Raw genomic sequence first — 19,631 nt, 5'->3', positions numbered from 1 at the left:
TTTGCTGAATGGTTATAATCTGGAGATAAAACGTCATAGCCAGCTTCATACTCTGAGTTGTATAATGGGTGGTCTCTTAATGAGTGGCTATGGTCGCCAGAAAAGTTTGTTGTACCAGAATGACTATGTGGTGGCAAGTTGTCGACAGATATCGTTTTACTTCCACCTGTTTTCTTTGGAGTGTGTGCACAATACAAAAAACTTTCGAGTATTTGAGTCCAAGTTCCAAAACCAAGTACTACTTCTGGTCTGGTAGAGTTCATTGACGTATAAATAGAACCAACCGGGTAAATGGTTTGAAGTATTTCTGTCTTTAATGTTTGAAGCTCTTTTTTGTCTGCTTTCTTGTCATATAAATCTTGAGCAGTGAATTTAATATTATGTTCATCCTTCATGACATAAACATCTTTACATCTAATGTTTCTCATCGTCGTTATGTCGTCATCCGATGTTAAACCTTGTGGAAAGTTAGGAGGTTTACAATATAATGCATCCCCACCAGTTTCTTCAACCGTTCCTTCAATACTTTCTATAGCAACAGTTGTAAAACTTGTATGTGTATGGTTCTTGTCAGCTTTGTCATCTAACTTTTCTTGTAAGTTTGCAATATTTGCAATGGTATGTGTATGTCCAACGTCACTTTTCCTGTTTAAGGTTTCTTGTAAGTTTGCAATATTTGCAATGGTATGTGTATGGTTCTTGTCGGCTTTAAGGTCTAAACATCCTGAAACCCACCCTGTATTGGCTTTACCTTCTAAAATCTTCGATGTCCGTTCATGGTACCATTCAACCATTTCTTTAATTTTTTCATCTTTTTCATCCACATATTCCTTATCTGCCTTCTTCACTAACCCACTAGCCAGATATGCTAACTCATCGTCAACATATGTTTTATCTGCTTTCTTTTCAACATCCTCTTTCGTTGCATAAGCTTTGTTAGCTCTTTCTTCTTCTTTTGCTATTGCATCGTCTACATACTCTTTGTCAGCTTTGTTGTCAACATCTGCTTTCAAAAGAAGTTCATCTATAGGTTTTCTCGTTTAAAGTTCGTTTTGTTGGATTTATACAAACAGTATGGTTCTTATTGTCTTGAAACAGAAACTCATCTGTCATTGGGTTTAATGTCAGTTTTAAGTTTCCTTCTTTCAATGACTCAGATATCTTAGAATAGTTTGAAAAGTTTGTTGTGTTCTTATTTAGAGCTTGCATAATGAGTTGTCGGTTGTGTTGTATTTCTCTCATAGACGCTGTTTCATTTGACATTTTTATTCTAGATAAAATATGCTTCCAATAGAAAAAGAAAATTCAAGAGTTGCTACAACTAAACCATTAGATGAACTTTTTACGAATGTCGGTCAAAAGTTTGAGACAGAGACCGTAAAGCATGAAGGCTATCGTTTTGACTACCCATTAAGATGGCTAAGAGACCCATCTGTCACAAAAGCTATTGGCTTTCGTAGAATGAAGTTTGTGTCTGTAGAAGATAAAAGTTTTCCATTTATTGTAAGGTTTCATATAGATTATATATCTGAAGGGAAACGAAAAATGTGGGAAGAAATTGAGCTAATACAAGTTGACCTTTCATCTTCTCTACAGACTGCGTTAAAAATATAGAAGATAAAATAAATTCATGTTATGCAAAATATGCTGATGAATATGCAAATACCGAGAGCACACTTTATGTGAGAATTGTATATGACAAACAAAATTCACAAGTGTCATTTCAAATCTACGAAGACAATCCAAAGAAAGACGAACAAATATATACAGAATTCACTGCAATGTCATGGTATTATTTGCAAAGAATGTTAAATCAGAAAGTCGAACTTCCTTTAGCAAATATTTACAGTCGATATGCAAGAGATGAACCATATTTATTTAAAGATGTTTTCGACCCAGCTGCTATTATTGTTCATGCTTCATTTTCTGGCGCCAAAACTCTTTCTTATGCTTGGCAAATGACTTTTACGAAAAACCTACAAAGTTATACGAACCACCAAGTGGAAGTATTTCAGACTTTCAAGTATGGTTTACTACAGATGGAAGAAAAAGAATAATTCCATTATACCACGCGTTTTACTTAGAACTTAGTTTCATATACAACTACTATCGAACGGTAAAAATATAATTTTTTAATACGGTTGAGGTGTTGGATTTGGTTGCCAACTAGACTGTGGTGCAGGTTCAGGCTGTTGTATAACAGGAGCTTGTTCTTCTGGTTCAGGGTCTTTAGGTATAATACAACGAACTGACCTACTCTTTTACCAATATTTTTGACTCCGTTCCAAATTCCTCTTCCTACGGTTTTTATTCCATTCCATATACCTCTTCCAACATTTCGAAAGAAGTTTCCTATCTTACTGAAGAAACCCATTTTACTATATGTAAAAATCTAATGTCCGCCTAGTCTCTTACGTTTCCTGTTGAGTTCCATAGCATTCTTTAACTGGAGCTCATACATTCTGTTTCTCCTCTGGTAGAAAACATACTCTGGGTCAACTCCTGTGTTCGCGTCATCTGCATAAAGTTGTTTATATCCCACTTCAGGGTTTGTATAAAACTCTTTCCATCTCATATTTGCATACCATGGTGGCAAACCTAACGCAGCGTCATTTGACATGGCAGTTTGCATTTGTACATCTGTTGGCACTTGACCATAGTTTGCCATTGCAGTTTGTATTCTAACTTCATTTGGAATATTCTCTGGGTTTGGTTGTCCAGGTTGCTGTGCATTCGCTAAGTTCTGTGCGTCCATTTAATATTAATAAAAATATCTCTTACGAGTACATATGCTGAACATTCTCTGGCATTGGTTCATCTTCATATTCTCTATATCTTTCTGCCACGTCAAATAAGTAAATGACACAATGGAAAAAACCTAAAACAAGTAGTCCTATTTCAAACCATTTACTTACCAATAAAATTTCTTTGTTGTGACACTTTTTCCGGTTTTATAGGACCTCTCTCATATTCTATCTTGTCATATTCTAAACTCATAGTCATGTATGTTCCTCTAACCATCTCATGACACTTTCCAAACACTTTTATCGGATGTAAGTAAAGCATGGATGGTTATGTAAAACGTCTAAAGTTTCTAAAGAGTCTCTCAAGTCCAGTCTACTTGGTATTGAAAATCGTATGTGTTATAGAACGGCGGGTCTACTATAAAGAAAACATTTTCCTTGTTTTTATATTTTTCATACAACTCTGTCCAACGACATCTCACAAACTCTATACCCTCAGTATATTTTTCTATGTCCTCTTTGAAAACCTTTGTATAGTTAAGATATAAAACTTTTGACATAAGTGTTTCAATGTCATGAACTCTTATAGAACCACTATACAATAGTCTAGAAGATATACTATCCCAGTCAATATACTCTGCTTTTTTCAAAACCTCTCTGACAGTATTTTTCTTATCTAATGGTATACGTTCCATCTTACCTATAGGTATCTTTTCTTTTAACTCTTTCAATATTTTGTTTGTGTCTGGTATATGTTTGAGACGGTTCATATAGTTGTCGAAGTCATTGCATATAATCTTTGAGTCAGGAAATACAGTATGGCACAAATGAGATATATAGAAACTTCCACCGAACAAATCTACAAATGTTAGACCATTCGGTAGTTTCTTAAGTTCTCTCAATAGAATATCTTTACATCTACTCTTATTTCCAAAGAAGGGTAACGGTGGTTTTGTAAAATTCATTTTATATATATAATAAAAATGTTTTTTCCTGAAAAGTAACTTTGTTGAGACTTCTTCATAAAGACTTTGTTGAGATTTCTTCGTAAATGAGTGTAAATGACCCAAAAATATATTTTAGGTGAAGAGGTGAGATTTCACCTCTTTTTTCACCTCTTTTTTCACCTCTTGAATTTTCATGAATTTCTTCGTAAAGACTTTGTTAAGACTTCTTCATCTAATTTCTCATGAACTTTCTTGTCTATGTTTTGTCAAGATTTCATCGTAAAGACTTTGTTGAGATTTCTTCGTAAAGACTTTGTTGAGATTTCTTCGTAAATGACCCTAGTAGTATATTTTTGGTGTAAATTTCATGAAAATTCAAGAGGGTGAAAAATGAGGTGAAAAAACAGGTGAAATCTCACCTCTTCACCTAAACATTATTTTTGGTGTAAATTTCATGAAAATTCAACGGGTGAAAAAAGAGGTGAAAAAACAGGTGAAATCTCACCTCTTCACCTAAACATTATTTTTGGTTCATTTACACTCGTTACGAAGAAGTCTTGACAAAACATTTACGTTCATGTTTGACAAAACATTTACGAAGAAGAAGTCTTGACAAAACATTTACGATGAAGTCTTGACAAAACATTTACGATGAAGTCTTGACAAAGTCTTTACGATGAAGTCTTGACAAAGTCTTTACGATGAAGTCTTGACAAAACATTTACGAAGAAGAAGTCTTGACAAAACATTTACGAAGAAGTCTTGACAAAACATTTACGAAGAAGAAGTCTTGACAAAACATTTACGAAGAAGTCTTGACAAAACATTTACGAAGAAGTCTTGACAAAACATGAAAACATATATAATTTGTGAAAAGCTCCTGGAAGACCCGTATATAAGAACTTCATTTATGTGGTCTAGAAGGCACGAAGTGCCTGGAAGACCACCCCAAGAAAAAAAACTTCATTATACTCATTCATCCTCAGGGCTAGAAGGCACGAAGTGCCTGGAAGCCCCACTCCCTTTTTTTTTTTTTTTTTTTTTTTTTTTTTTAGTTTCTTAAAATCTAAAGTATTTCTTGAGGAAAATATAAATTGAAATTTAGGGTTGTTAAAAATATCAAAAATTAGCGTTTTGAAGACACCATGGTGTCTTATAATTTTCCCTTCCTTATTGGCGTGTAGAAATAAATGCGTTTTTAGTCTATAGATCCAAGGTGATGTGATTTTTGCATCCCTGGGATGGACGATACACCCAAAGTGTCACCTTTTTTGGGATAACATGAATTTTAAATATCATGAGAGTTCTGCAAACCATATGCACAATATCTATTCAGCCTGACTTCTTGTATATATGAGTTAGACTTCTTAAATATTGTGCTTGGGGCGATATAAGTATTTCCGAGATTACCATCGTGCTCTATAGTATGCTACTTCTCCCTGGTTCTAGCTCAGTTCCAAGGATATTGGCGTTCAAGGATTTGGCAAGGTCCTTCCGAAGTCTCTCATTCGATGAGAGATTTCGGAAGAATCTTGCCTTAAAGTACTCCAACTCTTGTTCTTTTGTTCCTAAATAGTGAGAAAAGTTATTTGACTACTTAAGGTAGAGATTATCCGAGGTCCCTCATTTGATGAGAGGCCTCGGATAATCTCTGCTTTAAAATTGTACACTTGTAGTCCATGAGAGTGTAAGTATACATTGATAGGACAGCTTTCTTCTGAAGTCTTAGATTTGATGAGAACCTCAGAAGAAAACTGTCATATTTTATAGTAAAAGGAGTTTCAGGAGCTCCAAAGCTCCCTTTCGTAAGGATTAGGAGCTTTGGAGCTCCTGGTTCGTAGATGTGTTTCGCATCTTTCATCAGCAAAGGACATTTACCATCTGGGACTCTGTTGATGGAGACTCAGGAGCTCCAAAGCTCCCTTTAGTAAGGATTAGAAGCTTTGAAGCTCCTGGTTCGTAGACGTGTTTCGCATCTTTCATCAGAAGAGGCCCAAATGGTAAATAGCCTCTGCTGATGAGCTTCAGGAGCTCCAAGACTCCCTCTCGTAACGATTAGGAGCTTTGTAGCTCCTGAAGGTAAGGTAGGATTGCTCTGATCTCTAATCAGTAGATGCCATGCCTCATTATGAACTCTACTGACAAGAGATCAAGAGCTCCAAGGACTCCTTTTTTAGTTAGTGGCGTTCTCACCATTTAGTAGGATTGCTGATCCTACTAATGAAGTGATCACTTAGTATACGTTTTGAATAAATTGAATTTTTTTTAGAATTTAGTATTTTTTATAGACATCACATGTATATTATAAATACATAAATATATTCTTTAATTTAAAAAATTCAATTCGGTTTTGGGATGGGCATCCCAGCCCCAAGTATTCAATTTTATTCAATTTTTAAAGAATTTTGGGTTGGGATGCCCAGACCAAAACAAGCTTTATATTTTGATGTGTAGATACGTATGTGTGCATCATTGTTGTGTTATATATTATGTTTTTAATGAAAAAAAATCTGATTCAAAAAAAATTATCACTAATTAGTTGATAATATAAAGAAAAAATAGATAAATTGTATGTTTTGAGAGTATTTATCCATATTCACTCATATGAATTTCATTAAATAGTGTCTTTTTACTCCCAAATTTATTTTGAATTATTGAAATCAAAGAAAAAAAATCAGAAAAATTTCTCGAAATTTTTATTTTCAAAAAATATTTGGATTTTATATTGAAAACTGACACTGGGAGGACGATAGGGCTGGGATTGGAGATACCCCGCTCACTTGGGAAAAATACGGATCTATACCAATAGATTGAAGAAGAAGAATTGTTTTTCTCTTAATGAACTTTAAGCAAAACGGCTGTTTCAGTCATTAATTCTTAAAAATAAAAAGGGTAAAAACTAAATACAATGGGTAAAATTCAATAGTGTCTGTGCTATCGTTCAATTTGAAGGTGTCTTTTGAAACCGCAAGACACATTGAATTTTTGAATAGTGTATTATGGTTTGACAGACACCAATGAAAAAAATAAAATGATATTTATTTTAAATATATAAGATCCTTATATAAAATATAAATATTTTATCGTTTTATTTTCTTGTTTTAGAAATGTTTTTTATTGAAAAATCAATAAAACTAACTCCAAAATAAAATTTTTGATTTAAAGACACTATGATGACACCAGGCAAATCTTCCAAGACACCTATCGTCGGGAATCTAACAACCCTATTGAAATTCAAAAAGTAAAAAAAATGTAAACAAATCAAATTTTAAATGGACCAAATGTTGATTTTTCATTCGTTTTCTCATTATCGAAAAAAATTTGGAAAGCTAAGAAGTCAATAACAAGTTATATAATACAACAAAACCCACATCGGATATGTTTTCATCAAATAGTCTCCTAGATTTGTTATGAACAGAATTTTTTCGCGATTTATTAATAAATCGCGATTTGAACGATAAATTTCGATTTTTTTAAAAAATCGCGATTCGGGAAAAAATTGCGACTTTTTGAAAAATCGCGAACTTTCAAAAAAATCACGTCCTTAATTTTGGTCTTTTTCGGAGTGATAAGTCGTCCTTTAAGTAATATTTTTTTTCTCGAATTGCTAATTGAAAAATTAAATTCGAGAAAAGAGATTACAATAGTATTGTATGGACTATAATCCTACTACTATAACACTTTTTTTGTGAAAATCACACTTTTTTAAAAAAAGATATCAAATTGAAAAAAATTATTCTTATATTTACTTATACTGTAGGGCACATTCATTGGTTATGAAAATCACATAGTATGAATACTCAATCCCAAATATCTTAAAAAAATATTCTAAAATATTAGACTCGATTTTAGCAATTGTATTCTAATCATAATATAATGCCCGAGTATATTATATAAATAGAACAAATATTAGTAAATTCAATTTTTTTTCAGATCGCAAATTATCTAATACAAATATTCATAAAAATCACATACAGTATATTTGCATTCAATGTCAAATATAATAGCTATCTAATACTTTCGAAAAATTGAGCTTTTGAATATTTTATAAAATTTCTGGTCCAAAAATTGTGCTTTCACAATATTATGATGATATCTATAATAATTAGACTACAAATATAAATTGTATAATAAAAAATCAAAATTTGCTTTTGATATCTCAAATCTCGATATGAGATATTCAATGTCAAATCAAAGTATTCATAATTAACAGATTTGTATCGTGAATGCTTTCGTTTTGCTTAATACACAATTATGCATGACAAGTGTGTGTGGCTACACAATTCTTTCCGTCCGAAGCGGAGAATTGTGAAGTTTACACCGCATTTCACGGATAATATAATGGAAATACGATTTTCATGGAATACTATTGAATTATTCCATGAAAATCGTATTTCAATGGAAATAATCAGTTATGTCGTGCTAATATCAATTACTTTATACAATTAATCGTTTACAAGCTGCAAAAATCGAACAATAATTTGACTTTGTAAAAAAAGTGCGTCATTTTTATTCGTTATACTTACAAAATGTAAACATTACGAGAAACATTTACATTTGTAAATGTAACAAGTAAAGTTGTATCGCATAATTTGACTTTGTAAAAAAAGTGCGTCATTTTTATTCGTTATACTTACAAAATGTAAACATTACGAGAAACATTTACATTTGTAAATGTAACAAGTAAATACATCAGATTTAAATTGTAAATGTCGTTTATCTCTCTCATCTCCTTTTTAAAAGGTATTACATACATACGAACGCATGGGTCACTCAATAATTAGCGTGATAATAATTGAGGATAGACTGTAATCGTAATTTTATTTTTGGACTTATATTTCGACATTTTGAAGTCGCTTGAAAGTCTTGCAAATGATTAAATTTGGAAAGTTTGACCTAATTCTGCATTATTTTGATGACTTAAACAATTCTATAAATCTGTTTTCCTAAAAATTTAAAAAGATATAATTTCAATTTCCTTAAATTTATGTAATTCATATATCACCAAAATATTTGGACTGCATTTCGTTTGTCTGCACCTAATTAAAGTCTAAATACCAATTAATTTTGGAGTTGCATTGCTTTTAATGTAAAAATGCACGTTTAGAAAAAGACGATAACGATTAAATTACAAAATCGATAACGACGACGATTAAATTACAAAATCGATAACCTCTCTATTGTACAGGACATGATGTATAAATTTATTCAGATTATTTAGTTAAACATTAACATATAAGGTCGCCAAAAAGTGCTCATTTGTTCATCGACCTTACTTTTGATATATTAGAGATTTCTAACATATTTATAGATTTTTGTGGTTTTAGTCGGAGTTACTCATGCAAATGGATTTTACATGAGAAATATGAATACATTTCAATTTTTGTTTTGCAATCATCTCATATCTCGACTTTGGCACTTGGGATTTCCATAATATTTCATATATTATTAGAGTATATGATATTATTAATTTATGCAAATTTGCAGATAAATTTGTGTAAATTTGGTCAACTTTACTGCACAACAAGAAAACACTGCGCGCCTGTAATTTCCAATAAAGTTATCATACTATATCATTTGTGATATGCATTGCTTAGGTTTTGAATGTTCGTATTGTAATAAATTTTATTTTGTGCTAGCAGACTATTACATATATAATTTCAATATAAGTTATAAAAATGAATTATCAAATTTCAAATCAACCAAATTTAATAAATGTATTGCATACAATTTGATCGTGATACAGTTTTAGCTATGTTATTTAAGTAAAAATCAAATTTTTATTATAATAAAAATGAGAATAAAATAATATAAATGTTAAGAAAAACTGTCAAAGATATAGTTTAAATGATAATAATAAATCGAATTGGCTGATTTAAAAATGCATGAAAAAGCTTTTTTCAATGTAAAAGTTAATTTTTTTATGAAATTTTTGAATATTTTCATTTTGAATCAAAAAATTAGTGAAACCGTAGATAATTTTTACTGCTTATCTCATTTTTTTTCCAAAGGTCGTAAAAACCGGAGGCGCAATTTTTATGAATGTAGCAAATTTGTGCAAAAAGTTGGTGCCATTTGGACCATTTTTTTGCACTTTGGGAAAAGCATATTACTAGAAATAGTGACACCACACTTCTAGTTATCTGATTATACAACAAACCTGGAATTGACTCAGATTCTTCAGTAACAATACTCTTCAATTCCGAAATAACGATTATTTTGTTTTGAAACAAAAATAACTAATTGGAAATAGAGTCGTGTCGGCGATATCAAAGTATGGAATTCATATTTTCCGGGGGTTTCACCTACCGCATGTTATTTATCATATGGTAAATTCTCTAATACTTCAACTGGAAGTTACTTTGTTAATCAAATCAAATTCTTAAATCTTGAACAGGCTATTTTTCTCAGCGCACAAAATGAAAACACCAGGTTACTTGTTTATCGTAATTCTTTTACATCTTGCTATGGTGGTTCAGAAGGTGCTTCAATTTATCACAAAGGAGGATCATTTATTTTATTTCAATCATGTGGAACGCATTCTTATAATTATGGAAATCGTGAAGGTACTTTTCTTTATAGTTATTCCATTCAAAATAAAAATTTACCACATTTTTTGATTGAATCAACAATTTCAGAATGCGATGAAACTGGAAGAGGAGGGTCAACAAATTGTTTATATTACGGATACCAAACAATATCATCAACAAATATTTCAAAAAATATAGGATCTGATGAATCTGCATTTAAAATCGAATCACCTGATTCAATTCATATCATTTTTTGTACATCAGAAGGAAATGAAGTAAATATTGATGATTGTCATTATATAAGTTGTTCTATGACATTTTCCGTTGAGAAATGTAATTTTATTCAAAACAAATGTGGTCGATCAATTTTCCGTTTATTCCAACAAGTTACATTTGGTGAATGCTATTTAGTTGGAAATACTAAAGATAAAGAGTTCTATTCCAACACTGCTACATTATATAGGTCATTCTATGACGGAAATACAACAAAAGTTACAATCAATACTCCTATAGTTAGTATCCCTAAGTCGCGTACTGTGGCACTGCGCGCCTCCGTACACCACTTAGTGGTTTTGACACTTTACGAAACCGGTAACGTATATTTTACAACACAACCATAACACCAACTTAACCTTAAATATTTACAAAACCATCTGACACATAAACGACTTCACTAATGACTTCACTAACGACTTCACTAACGAATTCACTACCGTCCTCACTAAATAAAATATAACCTTATTTTTATTTTTTTTAATTTTTTATTTCATTACAAAGACATGTCCGACTACATTTACTATGACTCTTTCCCAGAACGTTTCCGTGAACTATTCAAAACTCAAGTAAAACTGAGAAACATGCATTTTAACAAAGACAGACCCATTGACGATGAAAGAAACCCTGAATATATTATAATACCTTATGATGCTAAATTTATTGCATACATTCCTTATGGACGTAGAGGAACGAAAACTATTTCAACAAAGACGAAAAATTATTTCTGGAGCGATGAAGAAAATTGCCTTATCTACATAAATGCATACTTAAATAAAGCTACATATTGTACAAAAGAAGGTTGGACTGGATTTGAGCTCTACATATACGACGACGATGGAAACAGACGTTGTGTATACCCATACGATAATATGTACCATTGTTTTCATCAAGCATTAAACGAATACATAGTCAGTAAGGGTCTCATTCCTGTTGAGTAGATATGCTTTTTTTTGTTCCCACATTTATTTAAAAATTAATGATATCACCACCCTCACACGTATGAAAACATAGCACAAAAATAAATTTAGGTGAAGTGGTGAAATCTCACCTCTTTTTTCACCCGGTTTTTCACCCTCTTGAATTCATTGCTTTATAACTCTCTTCCTTTCTCCAACTCTTCTAACTTCTTCTTAAGTTCAGCAATGTTGTCCTCATGAAGTTTAATCTTTCTCAAAATTCCTTCTTTATCTAATGGTTGCTTTATCTTTCTAAACTGAACTCTACCATCCTTCATAGTATGAATGTAAAAACCTTCTGGAATAGTTCCTGATTTAATGTATTCTACCAAAAACTTTTGTTTCATTGCTTCAGTGACTTTATTTGTCATTTCAATAAAATAAAAATTTTAATATTAAATAAAAATAACGTTATTTTTTCAGTAAGGAAACGCAGGAGTTTTACGATTTATTTGTGGTGTAGGTTATGGTTTAAATGTTGGAGTCGGTTTTGGAGTTGACTTTTGAACAGGAGTTTGTACTTTCATAGGTTCAGGAGTCATTGAAGGTGTTGTTTGTGAAAGCGTTGGTTTTGATGTTGGTGTCGGAGTTTGTTTAACTTCAGCTACTTCAGTATTATTTACAACATTTGCTTTATTTCTTTTCAACATCATTACTGCTCCTGCTGTAGCTAGCAAACCTAGTGGGAGACCATATTTATATAGGGACTTGACCAAATGCTATTTTGACAGGAGCTGGTGGAACACCTAACCTTGGTGAGACTGCTCTTTGCCATTGTGCAGCTCGTAAGAAATATTCAATAGGTGCTCCATAATCGTTTGGTAAAGTTTGTTTCATAGATGGTGAAGGTTCACGAGAGCTTGATGAAGAACTCATTTATAAGCTTTAAAAATAAACGTTCATCCTTTATTCCTCACTGTCGTCAGTGCTAAGTTATAGTCGTCAATCTTATTATTGGTATGCCTGACTGTCTTACTTGTATTGCAAAGCAACAATCCCTCATAAATCCAATAAGTGGCTTTGGTACATTTTCAGTTGCTAGTTCAATAGGTCCTTTAACAGACAATTTGTATGTTATTGGAGCAGTAGATGTTTGACCTTGCTGGAAGCAAAAGTCCACTTCTGTTGGAAAACCACATAAGAAATGTGTGTTGTCATAGCTATCCCATTTATGTTCCACACTACCATCATCCACCAATGACCTCATAACATCTTCATTAAATCCAATCATATCATTGTTTGTATTGCAAGCGTTCGCAACCATTTCATAAAATACAGGTCCATATGATTTTTCAGGTTCTGCAGGCATATTTCCATAAGCTCCCATGGAAAGCTGAAGATATTTAAACTTAGGGTTCTCAAAATTAACATAATAGTTGTCTTTCTTTCTAAATAGTGCCCAAATACTTTTAACATTAATAGGCGTATAAGCTGCTGTAAATGTTGCACTTGAACTATCTGTATTCTTTGAGAATGAACCGTCCATAGGAATCCAATCCATAACTTTAACAGGAAAACATAAAGCCTCGTTTGTATAATGTTCTACAAGTTCTGTATAAATGTTAGGGTCTAAAGAGAATGACTTTGGATGAATGAAACATTCATTAAAATCCATCTTTGTTCGAAATAGTTGCTGGGTTACAGTTGTAATAGTAACTGTTCCACTAGCTTCTATGCCTTCGTTATCATAGTGAATGGTTCATTCCATGGAACAAATTTATTTGTCGGTGGATTTGAATCTGAAGCAAATGCAACTTTAAGAGTTGGATTGAAAGCAATGATATCATTTACAGATATAGATGTGCATTGTAAGGCGTCGCTACTGAACTTTACTTTAAGCTGAATGTTTCCTGCAAAAGGAATAAATCGAATAGCTTCTAATGGAAAATCTTCTAACAGGAATTCTTAAACGAAGCTTAAAATCAAATGATTTTCCTGCTGTAATTGGACCACTAACAATTTGTCCTGTTCTGCATGTTCCCGAATGACTCCATACATCTTCATGTCGAGTCTTTGAGAAAACATCTACTTTCTTTATTTGTTCGGTAGTTTGTGAGTTTGAAGTTATATATGCTTCTTCTCTTGCGTTGTCTTGAGAATATACGATACGACCATTTGCAAGGATTTGATATCCAGCAACTGCATAGAAAGCGTCATCGAAACCAATCCAAAATCCTGGTGGGTTTGTTTTATTGGAACCTGAACCAATTTCTTTATCTACAATAAATTGACCTTCCATTTTATACGTAATGAATGTATTGTAAAGGTCCAACATATTTTCACCAGGAGGTGAGAGATTGAATGTTACCCATGTGTTATCTTTAGCAGTTCCAGGTTGTGATGGAATCTTTGCGTCAGAATATTTTCTATTAGTGTCACCAATTTGAACTGCATTGTCTATGATATCGAAATATGAGCGAATCTGATGAATATGCTCTGCTGGAGTAAATTCGTTTAACTGTTCGTTCTGCATGTATTTACTTCAGATAAAAATATCTATTTACTTCATTATTCTCACTCTTCTTCTTGGCATTCGTGGTGGAAGTTGTTTCTTGACATTTTCAATGAACTGTACATTCTCTTTTGTCTCAACTTCTTTCACTGGTGGGTCAGGGTTCTTTGACTCGGTTTGTTTTTCAATGAAATTCACGAACTTTGCAATAAGCTCTTGGTTCGTTATTGAAAGTACATCTGGCTTCTTTTCTTCTGTTCTATTGACTTTTCAGTTTGAATAGAAGGTTTTATATGGGCTTCGCCCTCGGTGCCATGCACCTTAATGTTGTCGCTCTCTGCATTCGCTAATGGAACCTTTCTTTTTCTTACGTATATTTTACCATCTTTACTCTGACTTACGTAATAGAAAGGATGTTGTATTCCTCTTGCGTCATTTAATATAATAGACTCTCGCTCTGATTTTGACAAGCTCATTTTACATCGGTTAAAGTTTTAATTTTTTTTATCTGCAGTCAAATGACTCAGACAAGTCCTACGGACAAGACCCAAGGGGTCATAGATGTTGAAGCATTGAAGAAAGAAATTCGTGAGCAAATTTTATCCGAACTGAAGGAACAAAAACAAGAACAAAAGCCAGAGAGACCAAAGAGAAAACTTAGTGAAAAACAACTTGCTGCATTAGCTGCTGGAAGACAAAAGAACCCACGTTTGCTGGCGAAAAAGCTAGAGAAGAAGCTGAAGCAAAAGCTAAAGAAGCTGAAGCAAAGAAAGAGTAAATGGTTTATTTTTATCCGAATTAAATGTATAGACAAATACCTTTATCTGTTGCGTTCAGTAGTGAAAACCCTGACGTCAAAATAAAGGGGAACAGAGTAACGTTTAAGTTTCCAACAGACTGGATTGTGAACATAAATGAAGAGAAGTACATTGGCATAACATCTATGTATATAACACGTGCTTTCAGAAAGGTTGACTTTATACTTCAAGTCGAGATAGAAAATGACGAACAGTCTTTAAGCGCCCAAAACATTCACATATACAAATACTTTAAAGACGATACAACATTGTTGCAATGTATGATTTCATTTAATGAATGTTCGAGAAAAAGTTCAACATTGAAGTACAAACTTTACAGCCTTTACGTGAGTTTCTTGCACAACTGAAAGAAGAAGGTAGTCAGCCACAACTTATAGACTTTCATTATGAATTTAATGAAAATGAAGATGGAACACATGACTGTCAGTTTGTTATATATTCACCATTCAATGAAGTCGCTAAAGAGAAAGAAAATCCATTACGTATAAGATTTCAAATCTCTGAACCAAGTGATGATTTCAAGAATGTTTTCAATTATGATGCAATGCTTCCGAGGAAAAATGAATTTTCAAAGATTGTAACACCTGGCATTTGGGATAGAAAGCAAGCTATATTATATTCAAACTTAAGTAAGGGAGTTGAAAATGAGTTCATTGGTCATACAAGAACTTCACCACTTCCTAACCCTAAATACTATAAATTAACTGGCTTCAATCGTGAGTTTTGGATAGACATGTTCTCCACTCATGACCATAACTGCCCAGTGTTCTTACCTCCAGACCATAAGGACTGTCTCTACATTGAAGCACAACTCTTAAACTCTACCATCGCAGTATTGTAAAATCTACGCTAGCTTTATTTTTATCACGAATGACCTCATTGCTGACAAAAATAAATGACCTCAGAACTTCAACTTACGAATAAAGCTTGTTTTAGTCGTTATTGAGAAGTTAAACTTTTCAGCAAAGCAAGGACTAAAGACTTACATAAGTCAAATCCAATCTCTTGACCATCATAAAGTGCTTTGTAAAGTTTCATTAAACTGAACTCAGAGTCTTTGTCATATGTTCCTTGCGGAACCATTAAACCTTTATCTTCATCATAGAAAGCATGAACAGAGTCAGGAAACATTTCATTAGCGGTTAAAGCAATAACATCTTGCTTCACGCCTTTCATTCTGCAGTGAAATGCAACTTCATTTAAATCGTTAGTGAGTAAGTCTATGTAGGTCTTCTTTCCACAAAATATTGACTTGTATGCTAAACTTTGTTTTCCAGGTGTTATTTCTGCAAAGTCACTATGAAATTGACCAAGGTTCTTTCCTATAAGTTCGCGACCGTATCTCTTCTTAAACTCTGCTGCAAGCTTTGGTATGTCTTCATTGAAAATATGCATGCTATCACAGTCCTGGTAAAATATTGAAGTCCCATATCCTCAGCAGTACAGAATACTTCACACATTATTCTCTTCGACATTGATAGAATATTACACCAAGTGGACAGAAGTTAAAGTGTCTGCAAATGCTTTTCGTTAGCTTGAAAATAGTTTTATCTGAACCATCCAAACCTTCGAACTTCACTATATGGTTGTAGTTTCTGATGGCATATCTTATAGCATCTTTGTCATTACTATGGTTATTTTTGACTCAATAGGAGATAGAATAGTTTTGCCATAAATACTGTTCAGAATGAGCTTTATATTTTCTTGCAAAGGATTTCCTTCTTTCTTATACTTTAACCTTAACTCAAACAACTTCTTTACTTCATCTCTTATTCTAATATCTCTGTTTCCATCGTAATAGTATCCTTGCAACACTTCACATTTGACACCTTGATATTTTATGAGGTCTTGTAATGTTATATGGTCAACATACATTAAACAGCAAGTGTTTGAACTTCTGGGAACGTTAAGTTCTGGATTTAGTTCAGGGTCACAAACTATTAAAGGAAAGTGTCTATGTATTCCAATCTCTGTTATCTTAATGAGAACAAAGAAGCCAGACATAAACTTTTCACCAATGGGTTCCTTTTGGTCGTCATCGAATAAATGTCTCATGAGATACTCTGTGCTTAGCATCTCATCCTTCATACCTTTGGAATTCCTTCTAAAGTATAAAGTCTTGCTATAGCTGATGGATATAATGAAACAGCGTCGAAGTCAGCAATGAGTTTCTTTTCGCTCTTTTGTTTCATGTTATCTGACAACATACATCTTCCACCTTGAATGCATCTCGAAATAAATTCTCTTGGTTTTTTGAGAGGTCATATAAATTTCCATTCGGGAAGTACACTCTGTTCTCAAATAATTTGTTAGCAATTGAACAAATACTAACGTAGTCATAAACGTTTAAATCAAACTCTTTCAATAAGTCATTGCGGAACTTTACAAAACCTTCTCTTAAAATTCTTACATCTTGTTTGCAATAAAATGTGCTATATTTTTCTAAGTCGAAGTGGTTTTCATCTATTCTGCAACCTTTGATGGAATCTATGTTTTTCATAAATGTATCTGCATCCTGGATAAACTTACATGCTTCAGAAATGACACCAGTTCTGTTGTCATTTGCTAACAAAGTACTGCTGTAGTAGTTATATGGAAATACTTCTTTCGGTCCTGTTTGTAAGTTAAACATAGCAGGAAATAGTTTAAGCTTCTTATTTATAACACTGTAAGAGTCTTTTATAATAATTGCCCTTCCTTTATATAAGCCAGTTATTTGCATTGTTCGTGAACCTTTAATGATGGGAGTTCCTTTCACTTCTGTCATGTGTCTTAAGATGAAGTTTATATCATAGCTGAGGTTATGGAAATATATTAAACTCTTGTCAGGAAGTCGTTCCAAAAATTCTGTTGCACAGTTCTGACCCCAAATGCTTTCACTCACTGAACCATCTTCACTGTCGTAACATATGTTAAAAGCTTTATGAAAGCCATCGGTACTACACTCAAAGTCAGCAAAGAAAACGTGCTCAGGAATGAACTTGCACTTATTTTTATTTACTTCTTTTGACTCTGCTTTCTTCTTCAGTTGTACACAATACTTTGGAGCATATGTCAAATCTTTAAATGGTGCAAGGTTCTGTTTATATAAGTCAGTCGTATATGTGAAAAGTTCTCCATAAGAAATAGGTTCGAAATATTTGCACTCCCACAATGTTTTCATAACATCCCATAGCGGTGTAGTTCTATCATAACGAACTACATATTTGTTCTCTCTCTTTGTATATATTTTCATCTGTTTCTCAATGTTCATTCCACACACACCTTCAAGATTTCTTTGTAATTTCTGACGAAGTATGTTGTCATTGGAAGTCTTTCGTTTAGCATGTAGTGGTCTTCAACAAGAAGTAGGTCAATAGTTCGAACAGTTTCACATTCTTTTGGTATGTATCTCTTTTATTTCATTATATCTTGAGTCATTGAAGTAACCAATGGTAACATTAAATGCTATACCTGTTGCGTCAGAAATTTCTTGTACTTTACTTTGAGGAAAGTCTCTAACACGAATGACTTCTCTCATGTGTCAATAGTTTCTTCATTTACTCCAGCCTGAATGCAAGCATAAACGAAACAATTGTCTTCTGTCATAAGTGTTGCAGTTCTTTGTTCAGTTCATTGAAGATTTGGTAGCGTTCAAGATTTATAGGTAATGTGCAAAGATACTTCCAGAACTGACCGCTTCTCTTCTTATAAAACTTCTTTTCACCATTATCTTTCCAAAAGCTTTCTATAAGTGCTGGGTTTCCTGTTTGCTTAAGAGCTTCCAAAATGGCTTTCTGGTCATTTGTCAGTGTGCTTTCATCTCTATATGGTCTCTTTTTTGGTTTGCCTTTCTTTACATCTGACATCGTTAAGCCTTCATATTCTGTTAAATCATACATCTTTATTTCAGTAAGATTCTTTATGTTTGTCAAGAAGAAGTCATAGTGCATTTCAACAATACCTGCGGCATTTGCTTCTATCTCTGATATAAAGTTCTCCTTCAAGAGCTGATGTAGTAATGTTCCATATTATTGAGGTTTAACGTAGAACATTCATACTTTCCACCAAGTTTATAACATACCATCCATCTCTGTTGTGAGTTTATTTTAATCTTCTCTAAGAGTCTCATGAAAACCTTACCGAAATGTTTGTGTAAATATTCTCTGTTTGGTTCATCTAAAGCTTCGATGTTAAAGTCAATGAGTCTATTGCCTGACTTCACATTTCTCTTCCTATTCTCTTCATCTTTCTTTAACCATCTCTCACCTTCTTTTGGTTTGTCGTCAATGGAACGAATGACATCGTTAGCTTTGCGAACTTGTTCTATAGCACTTTTAAACATCTCTCTTCTCTGTTGTTTCAGTGTGTCGTCTCTTCTTCTTGTTTCACCAACGTTTGCATTTGTTATGTCAAACATTTCTCTTCTTACTTCATGAGGTACTGAACGTCTATGATATAAGTCAATAGCAACGTCATTTAAAGGAAAAGTTCTTGCATGGACTTCGTCCTCGCCGCGTTGCGGCTTTATGAACTCATGAATTCTATCATAACTTATTGCACCATTATAGTCATTGAGGATGTCAGCGAGTGCTTTTTTGTTTGTCGCGTAATGTTTTGCAACATCTATGTTAGCTTCTGTAAGAAGTTGTTTTATTTCCGAGTGTTCTAACTTAGACAACTTCCGATACATCTTTAGTAGGAAATAAAAAAATATTTTTTGAAAAAATTTAGATTAGATTTTTTTTAAGTTATTTTTCAAAATAATTTAATATTTTTATTTTAATGAAACACATGCAAGATTGCAAGTTCTTTTCATACAATGCTCTCGCTAATGCCATCAAGAATGAGTTCAATAATGCTTCAAATGTTAATGTTATCTTTAACAAGAAGTTTGTGAAAGAATCTAAGTTCGGTCAGTATGTCAGA

The 19,631-nt window shown here is 32.9% G+C and overlaps 3 protein-coding genes and 5 pseudogenes across 8 annotated transcripts, besides 4 other annotated features; 3 read left to right on the top strand and 5 right to left on the bottom strand.

Annotated features, from left to right (window-relative positions):
• Positions 1-862: part of a mobile genetic element that runs on past the window's edge.
• A 1,530-nt stretch (positions 863-2,392) lies between these two features.
• On the bottom strand, positions 2,393-2,755 carry TVAGG3_0440450 (uncharacterized protein; the record flags this gene model as incomplete). The annotated part of the gene is made up of 1 exon (XM_001300633.2): positions 2,393-2,755. The coding sequence occupies one exon, from the start codon at positions 2,753-2,755 to the stop codon at positions 2,393-2,395; it is 363 nt and encodes a 120-aa protein (XP_001300634.1).
• A 2,140-nt stretch (positions 2,756-4,895) lies between these two features.
• Positions 4,896-6,493: a mobile genetic element.
• A 2,164-nt stretch (positions 6,494-8,657) lies between these two features.
• Positions 8,658-8,864: a mobile genetic element.
• A 1,868-nt stretch (positions 8,865-10,732) lies between these two features.
• Positions 10,733-19,631: part of a mobile genetic element that runs on past the window's edge.
• On the top strand, positions 11,001-11,435 carry TVAGG3_0440420 (uncharacterized protein; the record flags this gene model as incomplete). The annotated part of the gene is made up of 1 exon (XM_001299919.1): positions 11,001-11,435. One exon carries the CDS (start codon positions 11,001-11,003, stop codon positions 11,433-11,435), a length of 435 nt encoding a protein of 144 aa, XP_001299920.1.
• TVAGG3_0440410 lies at positions 11,921-12,329 on the bottom strand (annotated as a pseudogene). Its single transcript has one exon. A coding segment is annotated over exon 1 (409 nt).
• On the bottom strand, positions 12,360-12,684 carry TVAGG3_0440400 (annotated as a pseudogene). Its single transcript has one exon. A coding segment is annotated over exon 1 (325 nt).
• Positions 14,424-14,683, top strand: TVAGG3_0440390 (uncharacterized protein; the record flags this gene model as incomplete). Its single annotated transcript, XM_001299922.2, has 1 exon — positions 14,424-14,683. A coding segment is annotated over one exon (260 nt), but the record flags the coding sequence as incomplete, so codon positions are not given.
• Positions 14,708-15,564, top strand: TVAGG3_0440380 (annotated as a pseudogene). The gene has a single exon. A coding segment is annotated over exon 1 (857 nt).
• Positions 16,008-17,490, bottom strand: TVAGG3_0440370 (annotated as a pseudogene). The gene has a single exon. A coding segment is annotated over exon 1 (1,483 nt).
• On the bottom strand, positions 17,663-18,834 carry TVAGG3_0440360 (annotated as a pseudogene). Its single transcript has one exon. A coding segment is annotated over exon 1 (1,172 nt).

The sequence above is a fragment of the Trichomonas vaginalis genome, chromosome V, assembly GCF_026262505.1.
Source record: "Trichomonas vaginalis G3 chromosome V, whole genome shotgun sequence".
NCBI lineage: Eukaryota > Parabasalia > Trichomonadida > Trichomonadidae > Trichomonas > Trichomonas vaginalis.
Note: the sequence above shows the minus strand (reverse complement) of the source record. Positions and strands in the feature narration are given on the sequence as shown.